Source organism: Ambystoma mexicanum, chromosome 7p, assembly GCF_040938575.1.
Source record: "Ambystoma mexicanum isolate Mex_15411 chromosome 7p, UKY_AmexF1_1, whole genome shotgun sequence".
NCBI classification, from domain to species: Eukaryota; Metazoa; Chordata; class Amphibia; order Caudata; family Ambystomatidae; genus Ambystoma; species Ambystoma mexicanum.
In genome coordinates, this window is record NC_090939.1 from 279,658,653 (window position 1) to 279,684,836 (window position 26,184).

The 26,184-nt window shown below is 47.7% G+C and overlaps 1 protein-coding gene across 1 annotated transcript in view; it reads left to right on the forward strand.

Annotated features, from left to right (window-relative positions):
• Positions 1 to 26,184, forward strand: part of HUNK (hormonally up-regulated Neu-associated kinase) — a 131,082-nt gene that overhangs the window by 36,772 nt on the left and 68,126 nt on the right. Inside the window, exons 2-3 of the mRNA XM_069636347.1 lie at positions 2,692 to 2,984; positions 17,767 to 17,822. Coding sequence (XP_069492448.1) covers positions 2,692 to 2,984; positions 17,767 to 17,822 — 349 coding nt within the window. The remainder of the gene's footprint in view (positions 1 to 2,691; positions 2,985 to 17,766; positions 17,823 to 26,184) is intronic.

Below are 26,184 nucleotides of genomic sequence, written 5' to 3' on the forward strand. Positions count from 1 at the left end.
ACAACCACCCCCAACCATATTTCCAGCACTTCTCCTTTCTATAATCTCATTTGTGCAGTTTTTTCTGTGAATCGTGGCATGTTAATTCAAAAAGAGCGTTTGCTCTAATTGATATTACATGGCTTGCTGTGCAATAACTTCCACTCCAGTCTCTGTGGCACAGTCAGTAAGTGTTCTGACTTGTACCTGAGAGGTTAGTGGTTCGAGCCAAACCTCCAACTGAAAGTGCTGTGAAAAATAACTAAGGTTTTAATTACCGTAGCCATGCAAAACTCCCGGGACAGACGGGTGATTTCCCAGGAAAACCTGGACGTCTGTCACCCTATGTTAGTTCCTCCCAAAGCATTCATCGCAAGGGTCACGGACACTGCCCACTTTGCTGTCATCCATAACTGGAGGCCTGGTTAGGGAGAACGTTTAGGGTGACCAGATTTAAAAAGTAAAAAACCTGGACAGGGCAACTAACATAAAAGCAGGACTAACTCTTGAAAGTGGCTGTCGAGGCACTACACTTCAGTAGCGGTATAGGAGAAAGGGGTTTAAGTGTTACTCTTCAACGAAACACATATTATAATTAATTTATCACAAACTAACAATACCTTAAATTGTAAAACGCAAAACCAGCATTCTTCTGTGCGAGATTGTGCATTCCTGCTGCCTGCCAGCTATGAAGACCTACCACCAAAAAACCAGGACCACTCCAGTTTCCAGTGAATACATAATCTTGAGAAAGGGGGAGTGCCAAATTACGGGACAGTCCCTGCAGAACTGGGACTCTAGATGCTGAGCTTGCCCCAGGGACAGGAGAATTGCAGTTTACAGGAGTTGTGCCTGATGTGTTACCACAGGAGGTCAGCCCCTTGTCCCTTCTACCACACTGAAAAATGAATAATACTGACTTTGTTGCTACTGTATACATGCCATTGTCTTTTATTGCTGTGCCTTTTTGTACTGCCATCGGGTGGCCCTCATTTTTAAAGTATGGAAGGCTCAGTGGTCGAAGTGCATGAAAAGAAGTAGTGGAATTATGTTCCCTGCTGGCCTGCTCACAGAGGGGGGGCGAGCTGGGTGACCGCCCGGGGCGCCATGCCCCCCAGGGTGCCTTTTGCCCCTGCCACTCCAGCTCGGGGGAGTCTTGCAAGGGCTCCCCCGAGCTGGCGTTGTGGGAAAAGGCGCAGCAGGCGGCCTTTTACTGTAAAATGTACCCACGGCGGCGGGTGCATTTAAATGCGCCCCTCCGCCGTGGGCACTTTTCACAAGAAAAGGCGCCATTAGCCAGCTCCGGGGAGTCTTTCAAGGGTTAACCAGGGGGGCGCGTGGGCGAGGGGGGGCGCCAATTCGCCTGGGGCGCTGCTGCCCTTAAGGCCGGCCCTGCCTGCTCATCTCCCCACAAACCCCATCGCCATGGCTCCTCCCACGCACAATACAAACCCCCAAACAAATGGCCCTGCTGTTTAAGGGAACGTTCAGTGCAGTGCTCTGAAGTGCAGGTTTCAACTGCTCCCTACACTTGTATTTTAAAAGGAAACCATTCCGTAACGGTTTCTTTTATAAAATAAAAGCATAGGAACAGTAAAACTTAATTTAAAAAAGTAGAGGAGCACAGCTCCCAACCGCTCCCACCCACTTCGACCACTGGGAAGGCTGCGGTTTCAGAAAGTGCAAAGATGCGGGGGGTCAAGCAGGTAAGGCAGAGCAGTAGGTGGGGCACAAGTTGGAACGCAGACTGGGCTGACTCAACCTTTCATTTTTTCCAAGGTTAATAAAAGGAGTAGCATGGGGCATCACTCTAATAACAGCCACTGCCAGGCCAGTGCCAAGAGACCGCTTCGTTTGTATTCTCCACTATTTATATGATAAGCACTATTACAGGCCTGGAAATGGGAAAATTACTCCAGGATCCCATGAGGGGGCAGTGATGGGGCGTAGGGGTGGAGTCATGGCAGACAAGTGACAGGCTTGTAAAAACACAGGGCTAAAATAACAAAGGTCTTGAAATGTTTACAAATTATTTAATAAATCAACCTGGCAATACAGTTGAGGGAAAAAGAGAGTATTATTCCGCTTTATTTTCCGCATCCTTAATGAACGCCTACAATTACCAGCATCCGAATCTAGAAAGAAACAGTGCAAGAAAAAGCAGCTCTTCTAGTCATGGTGATGTTCCTTTACCTCACCAGCTCAGGGGCAATGCGTGTGTCTTGGAAGCAGTACAACGCAGCCATACATAGGTTTGAATCCCGATCCGCACGCTTACAAACCACTCGTATTAAGTGCGTTATAAAATAACAATTAGAATTATATGCATACATTCCAAACAAAACAAACATAAAAAGACAAAACCGAGCAGAGCTCTTTTGAGCTTGAAATACCTGACTGCTGAGAACAGCTGATCACCGCAATGTATTAAACTGTCTCATTAAGGGCATGGAGTGTTTGCTTTCCCTAATTCAGGATTTGTGGAGACATTTTTTGCCGGATTCCGAATCCGGGAAAATCCGTCCCAATTCCAGCTCTGCCATATTAGAAAACCTTTGCACACGCGTGTCTAACAGCAGCTCTACGAGTTATGTCTATGAGGCATCGTACCAGTGAATTAGGTTAAACTAATATCCAATGTATTGTCTCTTGCATGTACCTCATTCCTTGTCTCCATGGCACAGTAACAGCGAGGACTTTTGCTTTGTGCAGGTGGCGGTCAAAGTGATTGACAAGAAGAAGGCCAAGAAGGACAGCTACGTCACCAAGAACCTGCGTCGCGAGGGACAGATCCAGCAAATGATCCGGCACCCCAACATCACACAGTTGCTGGACATCCTGGAGACGGAGAACAGTTACTACCTGGTCATGGAGCTCTGCCCCGGGGGGAACCTCATGCACAAGATCTACGAGAAGAAGCGGCTGGAGGAGCACGAGGTGCGCAAGTACATCCGGCAGCTCATCCTGGCCGTGGAGCACTTGCACCGTGCCGGCGTGGTGCACAGGTGAGGAGCCGCAGTCAATGAAACATGCTCTAGGAGCACGGCCTTATGCCAGAACTTTGACCGCGCAAATGTACATATCCTTGCTCTTGCATAGGATTTGCTGCACACCTGCACTTTGACAAATGGGCTGCACACCTATCATTCAGGCAGAAACAGAGGGACTGCTCATATCCATGCACATACCGGCGGACTGCACACATGTATATTTATACTGCAATGCATGTACACAGAGATGGGCTGCATAATTGCTCATATATGCTCCCGAGCACACAAACACAGATGGCCTGCACACCTTCACATGTGCATGCCCTTGCGCGCACATACTGCGTGTCTGCACACCCATGTTGTATAATGTTTGTTTAGCATTACAATGGGGTAGGCATTCTGAATGAGCATGTTCCGACTGTCCAGCCGTGCACGTGTGAAGCACAGGGGGTGATATGGATACACATATGACGGTGACATGCTTGCCAACTAAACAGCCTCGTTGTCACGTCCTTCGAGGGGCGGTCACTGAAGGCAGCATTTTAATGTTCAGGGCTAGAAAGTTTAATTTCCATAAATACTCAGACCTGTGTAACCTTCAATGCGTATTGGTTGGTAATACCTGTTGCACGTCGATGCATTCATTTTACTGCCTGCTGAAAGCATTATGGTCTGTGTACATTTAAAAAAAACTTTTTTAAATTGACTTCTTAATATATGTATCAAATACGCCCCCTTTCTACGGCATCAGGGGCAGCAGGAAGCCGTCGTCTGAGCGAACCTGGATATTTAGCTGGCATCCTGTATGTCCCGTGGAGAACCTGCACTTGAATAAGCTTATGTCTATCGTTTCTGGAAACCTTCTGTATATATAACAACACATTGACCCATTTGGTGTATAGTATCACCCTGCCAAAATCTCTCTCCCAGTGAGCCTTCACCTTAAGGTCCCCTTCATGTGTGCCTGTCAATAGTCGGCTCTGGAGTCTACAGACACAGGGCCTGATTCACAGAAGCGTTTTATAATGGTGCAATCCCATTGGAAAACTCTCTGTGAGTCAGGCCCACAGTGTCCACCCTCAGTGAGGTTGTATAGTAAAGCAAGCGTCTCTTCTACCTCTGGTTCCGCAAGCAAGCATGGACTTAAAGCAATAAAATAGCACCCCAGTTCGGAGCATCCATTCTTGTCCCACTAATAGAATCCCACCCTAGAGTGAAGGCACAAGTAGCAGGAGAGGGTCGTCACCTTATATGCTTCACAAGTTCCCAGCAAAAGCGTGGAGTAATGCAGGCATCTAAGGCAGCAGAGTCACTTCAACGGAGCAACTTCCATGAACAGAATCATTCTCCCGCGTTCCTTTACCTCTGACCTTTTCACCAACTGGTGGAGCTCCTGGGATTAGATACTTCACAAAAGGGATATCTCAATCTGAGGTGCTCCTGTCATGGACTGCCAGTGGTGGCCAACGGGTGAAGGTGCGTGCTCTCTAGGGACACTGTCTGGGCACCGGGGTTCCGCTTCATGCCTTCATGGTTGTGCAGCTCGATCTGAGAAAAGCACTTTCTCCTCAGTAGGGTTTCCTCGCAGCCCTGGGTCCCTACGACATGCAGTCATGGAATGCTGATCCCTTGCTGTGAAAGGCGTATACTCTCCAATGAAGCGTCTGCAGATCCCAGTCCCCGGGCTTCATGCCAACATAGCCTGTAGGGCCCGGTTAGGGAGAGCACGTACTGCTTAGGAATATACTCCATCCCTTTCCAGAACCTCTCCAGCTCCTTGTGTTAGGACTGAAAATGATCTTAGGGAGATAACCTCGAGGGGCCAGCAGCAGTTTGCAGCCTACTTGTAGCATAAGTATCTTTTTCCAGGGGATCTCAAACAGTTGAAAGAAATGCCTTGGAAAGGGCAGTCTAGTAGAGCATTTGGGGATAGCATATTTCTGGGTAGTGCAACGATATATTTAGAGACCACCCATAACGTTTGGAGTTCACCCCCCAATTAAAGCACCCCACAGTATATCATTGATCTGATTCATTCTAGCTCTGTCTTTGACTCATATAGAGCCACTTGGATCCCTCCCCCTGTGCCACCAATAAGCCAAGAACCAGGCCAGGGTACAGAAAGAATATATATTTATTAAGTAATAGATTCAATGAGTATTTGCACCAAATGATAAAACACGCCACCTTCTCTGTGGCACAAAATAAAACTTCAATACAAAAAGACACTTTTTGGCATTTCACTTTTGGGTCTCATGTAGATCGAAACAGGCCAAAAAAACCAGTTCAACCCACCTGTCCGCAAAAACCCCATCATGTCAAATTCACACCATACCTTGGAACGTTACAAGATCATGAGCATTAGCACTCCTTGGTAAGGTTTAGATTTAAACCAGCTGCAACCTTTTTCTATTTTCAACAGCAATTTCACACACGCTGTGTTTTGCATATTTAATATCCCTGCACACTTGAAAATGCTAGCAGTTTTGAAAGCACAACGGATTTTTGGTAATATTTTGGATTGATGGAATGAAGCGATACACAATCTCTCTTCTATCAGGTCACTTTCTCACTCTCAGCCGAGAGTGTGCATTTTTCAATTTGGAATTACCCTTGGTTTCACTTAGCAAAGCACTTCTATATTCAGCACCAAAAACCCGGACATTCACTTAAGTTCAGCGCCCCTGTGCTTAAAGGCCAGGTCTGAGGAATGGTGACAGTTAGGAATTTCATTTTTAGACAAGGAAAATATATGTCCCTGATAACATTAACAAGCTATAGTTTTTATTCACACTGGGAATTAGTTTTGTTCATTTCAAATGTGAACAAAATGACCCTGTGTTAATTAGCTATTGGGGAATTCATTGAATTATTATTTATCAAAATATAGTAAGGATCTACTTTCATACCCCGCACCCATTACCTAAGGGGAAGGTATTACACCAAACCAATCCCCACAGTTGGTTCTGTTGGACAAACAACTTACATTGGATTTTGGTGTGCTGTATAGACATCAGCGTTTCAGGACCCTCTCTTGGGGAAGCACAGGGATCTGGTCAGGCACTTCAGTCATGGATAGCCACCAGCATTCATCCATCTATTTTGCTCTCCTTGCAAAATTCCCAGCCACTTTAGTCCTTCTCAATTACTATCTCCCAGGCAATGTTAAAACTCCAGCATTTTCCAGTAGTTGCACCCAGATGACTTCAGGCAGCTACCCTGGCAAGGTTACATTCTACAACCCTCTTTCAGTCTTCACCCAGATTTTATTTTAGGCAGCTCGCCCTCTTCACTGGCTTGTGCAACCACTTTTTAAACTCAAAGCCACAGCTGTGAAATATTAGAATTAGGAGGCACTAGCTTATTAGCCCTGAAATGTACTTGGATCTCTAGGATCCCTCAACCCCCAATGCCCAGCCCCTCTCTGTGGATAAGCCCCCAGAGTTATGAAGTTGAAATGATGGGGGGATGAATCCGCCCAATAGCATTTATATTTCTTTTACATGTCAGTTTTGCACTCAAAACATCCTAAGTGGCAAACACTATTATTTTACAAATGAACACCAATTAATATATATATCAAGACTTCTGTAATCAATGCCGTACTTGATGAAATAACTCCCGTCTCGGCAACAGGTTGCAGGTGTGAACAGCAATTTGTCAAAGTTTTCACACACATTTTACACCCAGTTACATGATTCCCGATGCTACTACCTCCCCAACTTCCGGTCTCGTGACGTTTTCTGGGGAGGAAGAAATACATTTTAGATTGTTACAGGCTTTCCTAAAGTCAAAGTTCGATAAGAATCAACATCACAGCCTCAATAAGCTTTAACATGACACCTGAATGGCCTCCCTAATCCTCATAGTTGCTAAGAAAATCCCATATGTATGATTTGAAATGGAACCCAATGGCAACTCATATATTACATATTCTTCCATTTATTTCAAAGCTGGTTTCCTTTCTCATGGACATTAGCTCTGTGCATCTGCTGTCATTGTTGAATTTAGCTTGCACTTAAAGTCATAAATCAGTCCTGCAAGTCTGGGTCTGCTGGAGAGATCCTCCTCTTTCAGGCCACATGGATCACCTTTGCCCTCTCAGCAACATGAGGCAGTTCTGTAACTTGTCATTTGTCATTCAAGTCTTGACCATGCCATGAAGCAAATGTTTTTAAGAGTTCAACCCATTTAATGGCAGTGTTTCTGTTAACCCACACCAATACATTCCTCTGTCATGCATGAAGACAGCTCTTTTCACTGGCCCTGAAACATCAAATAAATTGTCTTTCAGATAGATAGCAGAGCATGTAATGGGGAAGGTAGCTTTGCCTTGGCCTCTCATGAGGTAATTCTGGGCAGAGCTTTTCTACATGCATGAAACTCACACTTTAAATATTCCATTTATATCACACATGAGGCCTTTAAGTATCTCACATCATGACATCAATGTCCCTTTTACCATATAATGTATATGTAAGTGTGATTCAGGCCAAGGAGTTTCAATGGTAAACAATCCCTTTCCTTACAAACTGTAGAATGCCCACCTTGTTCCATGCTACAAAATGCAAACGTGCCATTTGAGGCCTCGGTCACTTATATTCAAACAGTAGTCCTATAGTTTTGGACTTTAGCAATCACAGGCAGGGCCCTTTTGAAAAAAGTGCACATCTCTTTATTTGAACACAGTATCGTAATTTGCAGCAGATGCAAGCAAAATTCTGCCTTCCATTTTTCTTCACAAGGTAATGAAGTCAGCCCTCTGGTTTTTAGTTCTTTGGTCACAGCATTTTGATGTGGCAGTATAAAATGAAATGCTGCCTTTTTTCTTGTCAGTTTACAGTATGTATTCTAGATCCTGCGCTTTTTAGGCCTTTGTCAGCCATATGTGCGTTTCCCAGGTAAAGCACGTTTTAGGCCCAACGTGGCAGAATGCATTTCCTTTTGCCTTGGACCAAAGGTATCCTACAGTAGCCCCCCCTTTATTGCTTCATCAGGCAAAGCAGTGGTTTTCAAAACAGTGCAGCAATCAATCAATCAATTTATTTGTATAGCGCTACATCACTCAAGGCATCATGGCGCTCAAACAACTGATAGGATAGATGTAAACGAAACCCGGGTGTCAAAGGGAGTAAGTATCTCTGATCTTTATCTAAAGAGAAACGTTTTGAGATGCATTTTGAAGGATACGAAATCCTCAATTTTTCTCAAATTTTCAGGCAGCTGCTTTCCTCTCATGCTGACCCGTGTGATGTATTTTAAAGAGTAATGAATGAGGAAGGGGTGGCTACAAATGAGCCTTCTGACCTCGATGGGGAGTAGAAGAAGTTACCAGATTCTTTCTGAGCTTCCAGAAGTCCACTCTTACTTCAGAATAAGAAAAGAACAGAAAGCTGTTTACATCCAGTGCTTTCGCATCCACGTGGCGGCGGCTCCTCCATTGCTCACCACCTGAGCAGGGATGTTGTTCCACTCTGATGCTTTTAGAGGGGGCAGCACAGAAAATAGCATGCCTTTTTTCCGGTCGCTTAAAATAATAGCATGTCAGTTGACATTCCATGAGTCACGGGCACTTGTGTGCGCACAATATCTCCATACAGCGTCAGTGCTGACAGGCGTTTGTGATTGGGAGCCAGCAAGAGCCATTCATTCCCTGGGTGATGGGAAGGGAGCTAAGAATAAGGCAGGTAGAAGAGGCTCGCAGGCGCGAACACCGGGTCACTTTTTGGTCCACTTCTGTGGCTGTTTCTGAAAAGATGGCAGGCAGGGAAGGTTCCGGAACAGTAGAGCTGGGATATAAGCTGCGCCTGCAGAGCTCTCTAAATTCTAGTGTCCCCCGTCCGCCTTTGCCATAAGAGCTACAGCTAGGGCCAGATTCATGGAATTTTGAGCGCGGAGCAAATTGGCTTTGCACTGGTGTAAAGTGACATTGCACTGCCAACAAACACCCTGATTCACAGAGTGGTGCAAAGTGTATTTTTGCAGTGCAAATTGACTTTGCACTGGTGTAAAGGTGATGCAAAGCAACTTTTCACTGCAAAAATACATTTTGCACTGCTCTGTTAATCAGGGTGTTTTTTGGCAGTGCAAGGTCACTTTGAACCGCACAAAAAATTCCATGAATCGGGCCCCAAGTTTTTTAAGCAACTAATGACACATACCACCCAGGTACCTTCGGACTGCACTGCTGATGTGTATTAGCAAAGAGTATTTGAACAGGTTGGCAGGATTTCACAAGACCATGTACAAACACACAACCAGTGTGATTCCAATAAGTACAATTTACCAGTATTAGCGCTCAGCAAATATATTTGACAGTCTTATATTTCCAGTCACACTTTGATATATGGCACTGATTAAACAGAGCCCACATGTGTCTAACACTGTAATGTGCATTTGCAGAGTGCCCTCAATTCTCCCAGCACTTGGCCTCTCCCAGTCACAAAGCAGGTGGGTGGACCCTGAATGAAAATCAGGCTCACCTTCCAGGAGGGGCTACTGTCAAAGGTTCTTGCGGAGTGGGACTGCAGAGCTCACAGAGACCCTGAAGGCTGCCACCATGCAAGACACTCCGTGAACCTATAACCAAATGCCCACTCACCATTATCACCATAAAAAACAATATAAAAACGGCTCAGATGTTGAAATGTATGCTAGTTCTGTTGGTCAGCTTTTTCCACAAATCATTGAAAAATAAATGAAGATGTCAAAGTTTTTGATCCAGCCGAGTATCCAGAATCCATTTTTTGTAAAGCCCCAGAGACGTTTAGACTTATTTTATCACGGAGGCCGAGCAGACAGTAGGTTGTTTTATTTATCAATTTTATTTTCTGATGTTTAACGAGCTTAATACCTACCGAGTGGTTTCTAGGCACTGAATCAGGATTCAAACCTGTGTTGCGCCGTGTTGGCTTGTTTCCAAGACAAACGTGTTGCCCCTGAGCTATCCTTGGTCGGTCGTTATTGATTTGGCTTAATACTGGCAGAAGTGCAGGGAGCACAAGGATCTCAGTGAAGGTTCATAGGGCGATGTGTCAAGATGAACGACCCCCCTTTATTTATTTGTGAGGGTGTGCAGCTGTGCACGCAGCTAGGGGGCTATCTACAGGGTAGCAATCTCGCCATAGCTTGCTTGTTCTTCTCTCTCACTTTATAGAACATTGCAAATGGAATCTTGGGCTTCTTGTTGAATCAAAACTACAGTGATGCTTTTCTGCTGCACTCATGGGGTGGTGGGGGTTACTTCCATTCTCCCTTCTCTTCTACTGGATCACAAAGTCCTAAAATATAGCTTTCTTGAAAGAATCAGCCAATAGTAGAACTAGTAGAATGATCAGCACCACCAGGCACCCAGAGGCCACATGCCAGGCACATTCCAACACTGGCTTCAGTTGCTTCAGGAAGGGTTATTGAGGTCCTCCCCCACAGAATAGTAAAATCCATTCTGGTTTTCAGAATGACCAAAAAATGGAATGCATTGTCTGTAAATGTTTTTGCACTCATCATTGTAGCTATCCTGGAGACTTGCCTGGGGTTTTCTATTCGGTAGGTTGACCAGCCTAGCCATAACGAAAAGACAATCAATGCAATAGGGTAGGGCAGAAGTCAGCCAGCCAAAGATTTGACTCCTTGTAGGCGTGTTGCTAAATTGTTTGCCAGAGAAGAACCCCCTGTTTCTATTTTCTAGAGAGTTGCTGCATGTTAAGTGTTTTGAGATTTAATTCAGAGCGGATCTACCAGGGCTCAAGTCCTAAAAACAAAAAAGGTGGGGGACTTGGGGGTATGCAGTGGGGAGCGACGTCACAGGCAGTGAACGTAAGTTTGAAGACCTTTACATATTTCATTTTAAGATATATTTCCCAACTCATGAAGTCCACAGGACAGATGAGCGTTTCTCAAGGGAACATGATTTCTTAAAAGATTGCTTGCTAATAAAAAAAAAAACGTGTGCACCTTTTATATGTAAAAATGTATAAGAAAACGTGTCCTGTACTGTGGAAAGTCAAAATGAGTGTCTGACGCAAATTTGCTCAGAGATTCTTGTGGTCTTGTGGTTAAGTTTCTTGCCTCACAGCCGTGCAACCCAAAAAATGAATTCATTGAAAACACAAGGGGGGACGGCATCCACCCGCGTGTTCCCTCGACTTGAGCCCTGGGTCCTACGTGGTTAAAATGACTTTCATAAGATTGTGGTAAGATTGAGCGGCCGGGATCGACTCCAGTTAGTTTTTGTTCGGGCCCTCCCCATGCTCTCCCACCTCACTCCCCCAACGTCCGCACAACACTACCCCCATAAAACTACGTATATGTGTGTGTGTGTGTGTCTGTCTCTCAGAATGAGGAAACCAACTTACTAGACATATGAACATCGTTTTATCCACTGCATACCATTTACATCAGACAGGAGGGAGAGGTTGAGACAGAAAGTGGGAGAAGGGAATTTGCTATGACTTGCATTGGAGCAAGGGATATTTTAGGAGGGCGATTTGAAAAAGAAATCAATGCAAAATAGATAACATTTTATCTAAAAAATCGGGTGTCTCCCCCTAAATAGGGATAATTGGTATGTATGCTTGGATCTATCAGATCTTGTCAGATCGGAAGAAATACCCCACCCTCCGCTAGGAACCAAGAAGAAAGGGACATGATATCATTGAGAGCTTTGATGAGATCAGTTTTCTGGCTTTCTCATCACATGAGCCACAGTGGCTGCAGGACTTCAAGCTGCATCAAGCTCCCAACAGCTACACCAAAAAGACTGTCGCCGAGGGCAGGCTATCTCCCGGCGAAGTTACTGTCAGGCTCTCCCCGAAATAAATCCAAGAATATACCACTAGTGCAGTGGCCTTCAAACTGGGGGTCTGGTCCCTTTAGGGGGGGCCCAAAGTATGTCCGGGGTGGGGGGGGGAGAGGAACAGACTCCTTGAAAAGAGATTAAGATGACTGTTTTTAACCTAAAAAAGGATTAAGGTGACTGTTCTTAATCAAAAATATAAGCAGTAGAAAACCTGCTTACATTTTTAAGAGCCTGGGTCCCCCATGGACATCCTTTGTGCCCCTATCGAGGGTGGCAAACCCCAGGTGGGGCGGGGGGGTGGTAGAAACAATATTTTTACAAAAGTGTGGCTCAGTATGAACACGTTTGAATACCACTGCACTAGAGGAAGAAGACTGCTGAAATCCCGCTATGTGTGTCCCCTGTCTTGTCAAGCGTATCCATACCAACACAGTGAGGCTGCAATTGCAGCCGACGCTTCTTCTTCTTGCTGATAGATTTTTATCCATCAACTGTGATTTTTGGATACCGAGGCTTGAGCCTCATTACTCCATCTTCTCGGGTTGATTATGTAGTCATGGGTCTGTATTCTTGGTCTGTGTGGTCTTGTCACAGTAGGGCTGGTTTCACAGGGTCTTCGCAGAGATGGGCGTGGGTGGCGGTCGAAGGGGTTTGAAGTGGTGGCAGTGAGTCTTCTGATCAGAGGTTTCAGGTTCTGATCCAGTCCTTGGCAGAAGTTCTTACTCAGCTTTGCTAGATGTTCGTCCAACATCTCAATGTCCAGGTCTCTGTGAAGGTCTGCTATCCTTGTGAAGATTGGAGCTCCAGACGATATCCGCAGGGCCTTGTTCTGGACTATCTGAAGACTCTTTTGGTGTCGCTCATGGCAGGTCATCCATGCTGGGGAGGCATACGTCAGGGTTGGTCTGATGATCGCCTTGTAGATGTTGATCTTTGTCCGGGGGACATGGACTTGGTCTCCAGGAGTGGGTACAGCACTGCCATCTTTCATGTTGCCTTCTGCTGAGTATTCTCGATGTGGCTTTCCCAGTTGAGTTTGCTGTCCAGGGTCACACCGAGGTAGCGGCTGCTGCTCTCCCATTTGATGGTCTCCCCGTTGAGGCTGATGTGTGGGTGCTCCTTGATCTTCTTTCTGGTGAACAGAGCTGCGGTTGTCTTGCTGGTGTTGAGTTCTATCCACCAGTCGCTGTACCACGTCGCAATGGTATCCAATGAAGCTTGCAGGTTCTTTGCCACTTCCTTTTTGCTGAATGACTGGGAGATGATTCCAACATTGTCTGCATACAGCGCCAAGTCGGTCTTGTGGAGATCTGTCGGGATGCCATTGGTGAAGAGGTTCAACAGAAAGGGTCAGAGGTTCAATCCCTGTGCCACGCCTGCTCGGATGGGATGTGATGAGGACATCTCAGACTGCATGGCGACATGGAAGGTGCAGCCTCCCAGGTAGCTCGCAATCGTCTTCACCAGGTAGTTCTGAAATCCCAGGTCAATCATTTTGTGCAGCAGTCCCTTGTGCCAGACTCGGTCGAATGCTTTGGTGACTTCTTGATGTTGAATCCGTGGCTGATGGTGTCTACCACTCTCAGTAGCTGATGAGTCGTTGCATGCTCCTTTCAAAATACAAAATGTTACTTTGCTAGTAGATTTCTTTCGCAGGCGAAGTCGCTGAGTCGAGCGAAGAGGACATTTTCCAGGAGCTTCGATAATCCAGAGAGCAGGCTAATGGGGCGGTAGTTCACTGGATCCCTCAGTGGTTTGCCGGCCTTTGGGAAAACGATGACCCTTGCTTCTTTCCAGGAACTTGGGAAGTGCTGGAGCCTCATGCATGCATTGAAGATCTCTGTGAGGTGTTCCGTTGATGCTGGTGGGAGGTTCTTGATTGCCAGGTTGGTTATTCCGTCGCTCCCTGGTGCCTTGCCGTTCGCCAGCTTTTCTTCAAGTCCTGCTACCTCTGAGCTTGTGAACTCCTTGATGTCTTATGCTCCCAACCCGGTTCGGTCTTCGGCGAGATACTTCTCAACTGCTTCCTCCACTACGTCTGAGATCCTACTTACCTTGTTCGGGGTGAACAAAGCCTCCAGTGTCTTGGCAAGGACCTCTGCCTTGTCCTTGTTGCTGCATGCAAGGTGGGTTTGTCCCTGGATTGGTGGGCTTGGCTCCTTCTTCCCAGTCAGGCGACGAGTCATTCTCCACACTGAGTTGTCCGCCTCCTTCCATTTGGCAATTGCAGCCTCCCACTTCTCTCCACGGTGCTGTCGGATCTGTTCCCGCAGGAGTCTTCTGAGCGTGTTGTACTTCTGCAGGAGATCAGGCGTGCAGAATTTCTGCCACTGACGTCGGGCCCGGTTCTTGTCGGCGATTGACTGTTGGCTGCCTCTCGGTAGGTTGTAGATGGAACATCGGGTTGTCTTCTGCTTCGGAACGCTGCTCTTGATTGCCTCCTGGACTGCTGTCGTGAAGTCTTCTACAGCCCTGTTGATGTCTTCCTTGGTGCTCAGCGGGGTTGCTGTGACCTTCCTGGTCAGCTCTTCCTTGAAGCGGCCCCAGTCAGCTCTCCTGAAGTTGTACTTCTCGGCCTGCTGGTAGGGTTCCATCTCATCTCCCACAGTGATTGCTACTGGGTTGTGGTTCGAAGTCAGTTCCACCAGTGTTTCCAGCACCACAGAGTGTTGCAGGTTCTTCAGTAGCACGATGTCCAGCACATATGTGACTTGCTACACCTGGGGCTCAGTCGGGCCTGCTACCACACAGTCGTTCTTCCCGGAATACGCCAGCATTGTCCGTCCCCTCTGGTTGGCAGTCCTGGAGTGCCAGCATCGGTGTTTGGCGTTGAGGTCTCCGCCGATGATTGTCGGAACCGTCAAATCCATCAAAGCATCTTACAGCCGGGCCTGTGAAGGGGTGATGAAGGGGCAGCACTGCAGCCGTCTCTGGAGCTTCAGAGGAAGGCTTGCTGGCAATAGCTCCCGCTGCTTCTGAGGACACCCTCCACTGTTCCGAGTGCCGCCAGCCATCTCTTTACAAGCTTGATGTGAATTGTTCTGTCTGCACCCTGTCATTATTCAAAGTGTGGAAACAGCTGTTTCTTCAAGAGCAAGGAAATCACTAATGCTGTTTCTTCCCATACTGGTGGAGTTAAGCAAGCATTGGCAAACACAAGCCCTTTTGTTTTTTCGGTAGGAGGGCATGGTCCACCTGTTCAGTTATTTTTAACATTACATTTATATAAAACATTTTTTTACAGAGAGTCTCAATACAATTAATAACCTGTTACCTACTAGTCTTTACATTTCCTAGCCAAATGAAAACAATAGGACAAGCTAGGTACTTGTGGCTGAAGGCACACTTTGTGTTTTTACACGAGAGGCCGCTTAGTAAGTGCAATGAACCCATTACCTTTATGGGCAAATGCTTTCAAAGGCAGAAATTACTGTTAAAAATAACTTACATGTGACCTGAATCTACTTAAGAACGAACTGAATGATTTAAATTAAACCATCACCTTTCAGACAATTGTTTTTTTTTCAAGTAGAAATTACTGCAATACCCTGTCCAGATAATGTAACCAAAAACTGGAAAAGTGCTTTAAAATGCCCAGTTAAAACACAATGTAATATGACAAGTGATTGACATTTCAGAAGAAAAGAACCATTGAAAAAAACAATGTATTCCTCCTTAAATGGCATCAAACAGGGCCAACCTCTGTACAGCATTGTATACCATTAGTGGGCAGTGCAGGCGGCAGGGCCAGTGAGTGAACCCAGACACAAATATTCTTTTGCAAGGCCTTGCTATGTTTATTACATCACCAAATGCAACAAGGAACCATACATGCAGGACATCATATAGCCTGTTATGTCACCATACAATATAATAAAAAATAAAAGGCCTGATGTATGTTTTTCTGATGCAGTCTTGTGCAGTAGCGACTGCCCGCTTTGCCTGTTGTCATCGCTAGAGGGAACTGTTGCCTTAGAAAAACTGTATGGCCTTTGCAGCTCCGCAAGGTCTCGGCCCATAGCAAAAGAGAGGGAGAGCACCTTAGGCTCACTCGCTTTATACTCCACCCAAGACTCCCTTTTCTCTTTACTTCTGATGCTGAGCGGCCGTGCCTGAGAATGACGGTCGTCCTCACACGCTCAGTGCCGAATAACCCCCCACCCCTTACTGGTTCCACTTACCTTTTTGGCCTGCCACCGCGCCTCCAAAGCCGCAGCCCCACGATGTGGCAGACTGCTATGGTTTTGGCTTATGTAGATGTTGTTAAACCATGACTCCATGAGCCAAATTTCTAAATGACCCTTTTGCTTTCAGGGAGGAGGTGTGCTGAATTCTCCATGCGTTTTAGTAATAATAAGTTGGCCTTGGCATTGCTGAAGCTCACTGAGCCAGGAGATTTCCCTGTTTTCATGCTGTTTGTCGAATCGTCAAAACTCACCAGGGTTTTCTTAGATTCGTCCTTCCATACCTATGTCGTGACTGTCTTTTGTTTCAAAAGAGGAAGCACTGCCTCTTGCAAGTCGCCTTTCAGTTGGTGTCATGTTTGTGCTTGGCCGCAACTTTGTTGAAATCGAGGACTTCCTGTATGGTTTATTCTAATCTCCGATACTGACGATCGCCTCTTCAGATCAGATTCGATGGGCACATTCTGCCTTCAAGATGGCGTCGCACATCTGCCAACATAGGATTGCTAAAGTGAATTTGAAACCTCATCTGGCCTTAATAAAAAAAGTACCAGCCTCAGCAAGGGACGCGCTTTTAATGTTACATACAAAAGCTGTGACATCAATTTGGATTATACCACTTGTAGTTTAGCTTTTCCCATTTCAAATATGGGACTGCAAGTGTCAGAATACAAAGTGACGGGGGCGCACAGCTTCATCCAACAAGGGAGACATGGCATGTCGGTAGTCTGCAAAGTCTGTAATGGAAGCACATTTGTTCATCAGACTTGGTCATCACTTAAAGGACATTGGATAGATAATAGGCAGGGTTCGATATAAGGATTTGATTAGCAGGAGCTAAAATCAGCTCCTGGGTATCGGGCATCAACCAGTAAGCAGGACCTACCACTGCGAACCAGGAGCTTTTATATAGCATGCCTCAAATGTAACTACCACATGAGATGCTGAGATATAAATGGCCCATTATGCTTGAAATGTCTTCTGGGTGTCCATTTATACACATTGCTAAATGCACAGGGTAGTGTTATATGAATATATTTGTATGCCACCAGATGGCCTGAGGAGCCAAACGTAACTCCTGGTAGCAGTCGGGATCAAGCCAACCAGGCTCTCCTCGGCTATAAGCCAGAGATAAATAGCTCCCAGCTCTCAACAATTTAGAACCCTGATAGGCCGAGTCGTCCCTTTCGGGATGCATGCCTGCCCCTTGCCTTTTGCACATAGATCTAGGCAGCAGGTAAATTAAGCCATGTAAATACCTTACCAGCTTACAGGGAGGACTTTCTGTAAAAAGAGCAGAACTCTGAAGTTCCCAGAAAACGTCTCTACCCTCTTGCACGGATCAGGGAATGCCTTTTAATAAAGAACTGGCATGGCAACAACGACACTTTAGATCTTGAGCCCTGGGGAATCCTGAAAACAATGAAACACGTAAGCCGATACACAATGCAGTTGGAGTTTCAATTGATTCTGGAACCCACAATTAAAGACTATTGTATTTGCCCAGAGAGAGCTGACTTGATGTGGGAGTTGTCGTTCTTCTGGTTGTAACCTGATTTCCCTGATCCCGCTCACACCAGACCATAATTAAAGCAGTGAATTGTGTGCTTGAGTACCCATGACATCAGCTAGGCGTGTCTCTGACCATTTAGTCTTTCTACAGTGATCACTTTCAGATAGCCAGGTGGGCACAAACTTGTCGGACAGGGACAGTTTAATGCACATTTTTATAGGATGACATTTAAAATTGCATTACCATATGCTATTCTGCAGATTTTGAACCTTCTACTAAAAAAATGTCTTATGTTTCCCACAGAGACTTGAAGATAGAAAACCTGTTGCTCGATGAAAACAACAACATCAAGCTCATTGGTAGGCACTGTTTTAATCTTGACTTTACCTGATGTGAGGACGGTATCTCGGGAGGGTGATATCATGGGAGGAGGGGTGTTATCTCGGGAGGATAGCTCAGGGGCAATGGGCTCACCTTGGAAGCAAGACAACACTGAGCAACACAGGTTCGATCACCGGGTCCACGCTTAGAAACCTTTGGGTATTACGCGTGTTATAAATAATTGATCATATCATACAGCCTTTAAATCAGGGCTCTGTCATCTGTGAAACTCCAGATGTTTTGGGCTATGACTCCCATGATCCTCACCACTGGCTGAGCTGATCAGGGCGTGTGGGAGTTGTAGTACTGGATAAGTGGAGAGCCTAAGGTTTCAGAACCCTGCTTTAAACCATGCAAGGGTAACAGGAGGGGTGGGGCCCGATCACTGACCATTCCATTCCCCATGATAGCTGTTTGAACGAGTGACAAAACACTTGGACCCCGCTGGAAGACCCCCAATACCCTTAATAGTGGAATATCCCAGCACAGTATTTCTATCCTCAAAGCAATTTGAGGAGTTTGAAGTTTGCGATTTTAGACTTCATTCTAAGAATATGTGTAATAGGTATTCCATGCACTTGCTGCGGCGGTCCTGGAACAATGGGGCTGCCATAAGGTGGCCCAGGAAACGTTTGTTTGCAAATTATTTGGAGTTCATTGACAACATTTGGCTGGCTCACCATTAAACGTGAACGCTGGGTTTTTGAATTGTGGAATGATGCAAAAACAGCAAAATCTTACATAAAAAGCTATGCCGTCCCGTAGTAATGACATCATCAATTGTTTTGCTCCACCGCCTGCTTTGGGTCTCACGTACTCATCGGCAGCAGCTGGACTATGGAATATTGTGGCAATAAGCCACGAGGTGGTGGGCCAATACCGCCCCAGGTAATGCCCCTGGGGCGAGTTATAGGCCCGAGCGTAGTGAGGGCCTTAACGGTGCCCCGGGGGCATTACCTCGGGGCGGTATTGGCCCGCCACCGAGTGGCTTATTGCCATTAGTACCCCGGCCCGTTAGACCGGGGTACTAATTGCTTTTTTTCTGTTCCGAAACATGTTTCGGAACAGAAAAAAATTAAATAAAATAAGGCAACAAAAATGGCCATCGCCATGGAAAGGGAAAACGTAGTCCGTTTTCCCTTTCCATGGCGGCCATCGGGAGCGGACGCGCTGGGAACAGAAGTGTTCCCAGCGCGTTCGCTTCCAAGACCAGAAGAAAAAAGAAGGTAAGTGGGGTCGGGAGGGTGGAAGGGAGGGGATGGGGAGGAAGGAAAGAAAAAAAACATACCGCGGTCTCCGGCGGGGACGATGGAAGCCTCCAGCCGTGTGGAGGCTTGGAGCGGGGATGGCCCTGCTCCGAGTCTCCACACGGCTGGAGGTTTCCATCGTCCACTGCCGGAGACCGCGTGATAGAAGGTAAGTGGGGTGGGGAGGGAGGAGGGAGGAAAGGCTGGGGAAAAAAAAAATCTTACCTGCGTCCCCGGCGGGGGACGAAGGAAGCCTTCAGCCATGGGGAGGCTCGGAGCGGGGATTGCCCCGTTTCAAGCCTCCTCATTGGCCGAGGGGCTGCCACGCCCCTCGCCGGGAACAGAGTAGCCAGCACGCACGGCATGGACAGGAATACCGTGTGGTATGGCTCGCAAATGAGCCAATCACCACACAGTATTCCTGTTCAGCCGCGCGTGCCGGGTACTAATTGCAATTCGTAACTGTAACGTTAGTAAGTGTTAATGTTAAGAACATTGCGTTGTTAATGCCCTTGTTATTGTGTAGGTGGCCGTTGATCTTTACGCCACTTAAAATGTGCACCATCGTCCTGCTGTATACTTATCAGCAGCGATGAGACTTCTGGTCAGAAACATTCGGAAGAAATATGGTTATTTAAGCAATAAGCCCCGAGCTGCGGGGGCATTGCCGCTTCAGGTAATGCCCCAGGGCCCATAGTCCTTAACGCAGGCCCCGGGGCATTACCTGAAGAGGTAATGCCCTCCACCTCCCAGCGAGTGGCTTATTGCTATTAGTACCCTGGCTGGTTGGACCGGGGTACTAATCAAATCTTTTCGGAAATTGTGAAACGCCATCAGCGTTTCACTACTGAAAAGTAAAAAGAAAAAAAGAAAAAAGATGCCCACCATGGAAAAGGGGGAAGGTACTATGTAGCCCCTTCTCCCTTTCAATGGCGGCATGCTGCAGTACGGGAGTGGACGGCCGGGATCACTACTGTTCCCGGCGCAGGACCAGAAAGCAGAAGGTAGTGGGGATGGGGGCTAAAATCTGTGGCTGGGGGGGGCACTTACCTTGTTCCCCCAGCAGGGGAGATGGTGGCTGCCAGCCCCGAGGAGGCTCAAAGTGGAGGGATTACCATATGATAATGCCCCCGCTTCGAGCCTCCCAATTGGCTGGTAGGACAAAGCCACACCCCTGCCTTGTACTAATTTAAAATAATGTCTCTGTCCTTAGGAAGATAAATACACTACTACCGTGTAGCCGGTATACACATACAAGTACGTGTACAGTTGCACAGCAGAGCCTAAACCATGTGGAGTGGCCCTTGCGGAAACTATGACACTAGGCTCCTAGCGCTGCGACAGAAACAGGCCTATTTCGACTGGCATGTGATGTGACTGACTCTGCCACAACCCCACTGGGCATTAAGAGGCTGCAGATTGTCAGGAAATCTTTTTCTTACACACTCGTTCGGGTGCAGTACAGTGTGTGTCGCCAGCGCGCCTGCTGCCGCGTGCCTTGTGTTCATTCTCCAGCATCTGCCCAATGCGCGCGCTTCTGCATAATTATTCGTCTGCGTGTGGGCGTTGTCTCTGTGCGCCGCACCGGGATACGCATTTGCATTGCTAATGTCGGTCGGGATACAGTACTCGCACTTTGCACCAGCTTGTTCGGCTCCTGTGGCAAACAGGAAGTACTCAGAGGCCTACTCTTGATTCCCTGCCAGCAAAAAAGTTATTCTGAGATGAATGGCTGAGAGACCTATTCATCACAGCGTTATGGGGAACTCTCCATGCAGAGGCCTGCACAGCCCCTGGGCGGGTGGAGACGCCGAGGTGCACTGCCTGCTGCCTCTGCGCACGCCGAAATCCACTGACAAGCTTGACTGTGTAGCAGATGTTTCACAGTGCTGCACATCCATAGCTGGCCCGCGGGTGGGTGGGTGCCTGTCATCTTTGGTCTCCTCAGCAGTCCCGGACTTAGACACCCTATGCATGTGCTGTGAGTTCCAAGACGACATGCCAGAAATCCAAAGCAGTGCCAGCTGGCAATTAGTCTTATTAATGCTATGGACAGTTCGGATATGTTACTGGCATTTTTTAATGGTCTCCCAGTAACTCTGCTGCATCGGAGAGGGCTGTGGGGTAGGTTGGCGTGCAGGGCGGAAAATGCGAGATGCTTTGTACCCCTGTGGGTAGAGTCATGTGCCCATGGTGCTAGAAGAACACATTGGCCGTGGCTGTCATATGAACGTGGATGGCTACGGTGGGATGCGTTTAGTAGTGGGCTTGAGCGCTGAGGTTGAGAATATCAGTGCAATTAAAAATTGTAAAAAAAGACCAAAAATAACAAACACAAAAAAGTGTTACATATTTTGCAGCAGTTTCTGCATGGCCATCTGCGCATTAAACGTTTATAACACATAACAGACCCTGAGCCCTGCGCCACTGGTTAGCCAGAGTATAAGGTTTATACCTCCTTACCCAATGCCACATCCCTGAAACCTATTTATTATAAGATTGTATACACCAATTAGAAGGATTCGTACCAGAAGCTGCTGCTGGTCTTGATGCGACCAGAACTTGGTGACGCGCAGCACGCGTCACTTGAGTACAGTCAGCGCTTCACCCGGGACTGTGTCAGAGTAGTGGACCGCAGGCACATATACACATTGGGCTAAGCAGGGGGGCATACCCAGGGGAAGGGTGAACACACAAAACACTCAATTTGGATGCCAAACTGGCCACATTTTTTAAAATTCCACAGCAAACCGTTTAACACCAAAAATGTGACATTCCTTAAACACAGACCTTAATAATCCAATCATCAATAGCAATCGTTATGCATTTTGTCAACCCTACTGGCAAGTGGTCCTGGCGGACCATGGCTCCCCGCCCCCAAGGGTTGACGCATGGTGATAGGCCTTGTCCCGCTCTCACCATGCCCTACTCTTTTTGCACCGGGCACTGCGGCTACCCACCACCCTCCCTCCCCAGCCGGGTGCCTCCGGTAGCCGTGCCCCATTCCAGTTTGTGAGTCCCCCAGAAAGGGATCTCATGTCCCCATGATTCTCCCCCACCTGTCATCGCTTTCCCCTACTCCATCATAAAAGGGTGAGTGGGATGGGAAAACAAAGTCCTTTCGGCAGCCACAGGCTCGTGCCGGTGCGGACCCGGCAGTGACAATCTCCCAGTGGGGCGAGGCAGACAACTGTGCGTTCCTCACCCAAGGGGCTGCTTATAAACCCATTGATTGGCACTGCCCACGTCCTCGGGCCTGTGAAACTGCCCTGGCCCCCCGCCGGGACACCAGTTCTTTCTGGCATCCGACAGCCACTTCCCCCCAAGGTCACCCCCACACCCAATCTGTGAATCCCGCAATGACAGGCTTTTGCCTTTGTGGGCTGAGCAGGGGGCATACACAGGTGACGAGTGAACACACAAAACTCAAAATGTGTATGCCAAACCAAACACATTTTTTAATTCCTCAGCAAACATAGTTCCACACCAAAAAATGTGACATTCCTTAAACACAAACCTTAAAAATACAATCATCAATGACAATCATTATGCATTTTGTCACCCTACCGACAAGTGGTCCAGGCGGACCATGGCTCCCCGCCCCAGTGACGGCTCATGGCGATGAGGCCCACCCTACACGGGAGGCGTTATCGGGAGGCAGCCCCCTTTTCCACCGGGCCTAGCTGCCCCCGGTCCTGCTCCCCCACCGGGAGCCTCCGGTAGCCGAGCCCCATTCCAGCTATGGAGTCCCCCGGAAAGTGATCTCAGTGTCCACATGGTCCTCCCCCACCTTCCACAGGGGAGCTTACCCAACGGTCCGTGACCCCTCCCCCACCTGCGCCAATGTTCTTATCACTGCCAAAAAGTTTGGTAACAATAGTTCAGTTCCATGCTGGGATAGATGCACCCCATGTTGGTGACAAGTGCCTGAGCCCCTTAGCATTCCGTTCTTCGCTATCCGTAGGCACCCGTGGTTGGCTAGCCGGGCCAGTTCGTTGTTCAGTTTCTGTGCCAACATGCTCAATGGGCGTGCTGGCCCAGGACACCGCCAGATCAGTCTTGGAATGATCTGTGACCAGGCGAGCAACGCCCTCAGGCAGGTTTGGCCGAACCAGGTAAACAAGGATAATAACAAGTGTATGACCAGGTCCTTTCCGCCCAATTTCACCAGATCGTTTCCTCCTATGTTCAAAATCACAAAAACAGGGCCTGGCAGCCCTCTCCTCATCTGACCATCCACCAATGAAGGTACTTGGAAAACTTGCAGCCCCCCACATCTAATCCAGTGGATGTCAAATGCCTCCATGTCAGCCCCCAACCCCGGGCGCTCATGCACTGCACTATCTGTTCCATACTTCTTATGAACCAGTGTCCTACGACCCACACCACTGGACTCACAATATTCCTGCTTCAAGCAACCAGAAAAAAAACAGTATGTTAGCCACATCACACTATGCTGTCAAAATTCATTATTCTTGCCCACGCATGTCCTCCCCCAGCCCTGGGCCCCCTCTTGCCTTAGGAATAGGAACCTATCCCTTAGCACAGGAGATGTGGCCTGATGTAGCCTTTCTAGGCGGGAGTTTTCCACCACCCAATTGCTTTAATCGGTTCCTCCTTGCACCCGTACCGGGCAGCCTTGGTGGCTGCCTCAATTCTGAAGGACTGTGGGGTAAACACCTTGCACCCGAAAACCCCGCTGTTTCCAGTGATTTTTCCATTCTTTTCTGGAATTGGTAACGAAGCCTGCAGTATATCCCCAATCCTGAATGCCATAAAAATTCTGCCCCAAAGACTGCCCTGAACAGTGCCACTTCGCATTCATCTGTGCAACCCCCCCCTACTGAACTAGTACCATTGCTGGCAGCTTTTCAGGATATGGGTGCCTCATACAATCCCTCCCTGGTACCGCCGCACGTTTGCAACTGCTTAGGGCCTTTTTTATGGTGAAGTTGGCAGATGGTAGAGACCTACCTTACAAACCTGCGAAAAACCCAATGTCCGCCATCTTGTTTCTGGCCACCCCCACTGTGACCCCCTCTTCCCGCAGCTGGGTCAGGAATCCGATCATTGCATATCTATGACATGTATACCCCAGCCCCTGCGCCCCACGAAAATCCCTGAATTCTTTAAATGCTCTTTTGTATGCACTTTTTGCCTTCTTTGACACCAAAACTTCTATCAATGATGCTAACTCTGGGCACCAAGCTCCCATAGTATCTTGGGAAGGGGGAAATTACCGGGTCCATCCCTAGTAGCCACCGCTGGAACTCTTGTATTTTAAAACGGGGGAAAGCATCAGCCGCATTGTTAAGAACACCTGGAACATGTTTTGCCTGGAAGCGCATAACGCCCTTTAAACACTGCAAAACCAATCTCTTCAATAAACTTAATATCATAGAACAGGCCACCCTCTGGCTGTTGATTGGGCACACCACAGACATGCTGTCTGACCAAAACACCACATCCCTACCCTTCATTTCTTCGCCTCAGATCGTTAGAGCTACAATTATGAGAAAAAGCTCCAAAAAGGTAATGTTCCCGCAAAGTCCTTCCTTCCAGTTGGCCGGCCACCGCTGGCCACACCATTTATTCCCTAGGATGGCCTCGTAACCCACACTCGCTGCTGCGTGCGTGAACAAACCCAGATGGCCACTGTTTTCCCCTTCCGTTGGCCAGACCTGAGTCCTGTTAAAATTCTTCCGAAAACTGACCCAGACCAGCAAGTCCTGTTTCTGATCTTTTGTCAGCCTGGTGTGGTGATGTGTTTCTGTCAACCGTGACATTGCTCCTACAATAGACCGAGAGAATGGTCTCCCCAAGGGAATTATTCTGAGCGCAAAATTCAGCTGCCCCACAAAACTCTGAAGTTGCCACAGTGTCACCTTCTTAGCCTTCAGGGCAGTCGGACAACAAGTTCCATACCTTGTCCTTCGGGAGCCTACACTCCCCTGCCTGGCAGTTTATTTCAATCCCCACGTAGCAAAGGGAGGTGGTAGGACCCTCTCGATTTTCTGCTGCCAGTGGCACCGCCATCTTTTTTGCCACACCCTGGAATGCTTTTAGTTCCCTAGCAAACTTATCCATGTCTTTTTTTCCCATAAAAAGGAAGTCATCCAAATAATGGACGACCTGAGCCCCCTTGCATAATCTCTTTGTTACCTTTTCCAGAAATGTGCTGAATGTCTCAAAGCAAGCACACGAGAGTGAGCATTCCATGGGTAAACACTCATCATAGTAATATTTCCCGAACTCAGCAGATGATAGTCCTCCGGGTGCACTGGCAGCAGCCAAAAGGATGCCTTGATGCCTGCCTTCGCCATTAGACCCCCGCTTTCCCAACGGCCATAGTAGTGCCACAGCGGTGTCAAATGACGTGTATCTTACTGAAGGCAGGTCGTCATTAATGGCGTCATTCACTGAAGCCCCCTTGGGAAAAGATAGATTATGGGCCTCATTACACGGTAGGCGGTAAGGGTTTACCGGTACCAGTATTTTACCGGTACCGGTAAACCCTTACCGCCTTACTACGAGGTCCCTTTGCGGGTTGGAGAATTTAACGCCTGCTTTTTGCAGGCGTTAAAAACCAACCGCAAAGGGACCAGGGAGCTACTTACGGTACCGCAATTTGCGGCACCGTAATTAGCGCCTTCCCCATTCCCGTAGAGCCCTATGGGGCAAAAATGGGAATGGGGAACGGCAATGGGGGAAAGGGGAATTACCGCCCCGCCAACCTTGGAATAGGGCGATAATTCCCCTTTCCACCAAGGCGGTGCCGGTATTTTACCGGCATGGACCAAGGTGCTAATAGCACCTTGGTCCACCGCCATCCGTGTAATGAGGCCCTACGAATCAGCCGATATGTTCCTGGCTCCTTTTTTGGGTCAATGCCCAGCGGGGAGCACACCAAACGTTTTAAGGAGGGGGAGTGAATTGATTGCCCCAAAACCTCCCCAACTTGATGTCCTTGGCCACTTTGTCAATCAGAATTGCTGGTTGTCCTTTTGGCAGCCACAGGCTTGGGCAGGGCGGTGCGGACACGGCAGTGACAATCTCCCAGTGGGGCGAGGTAGATAACTGCATATAAGCTCAC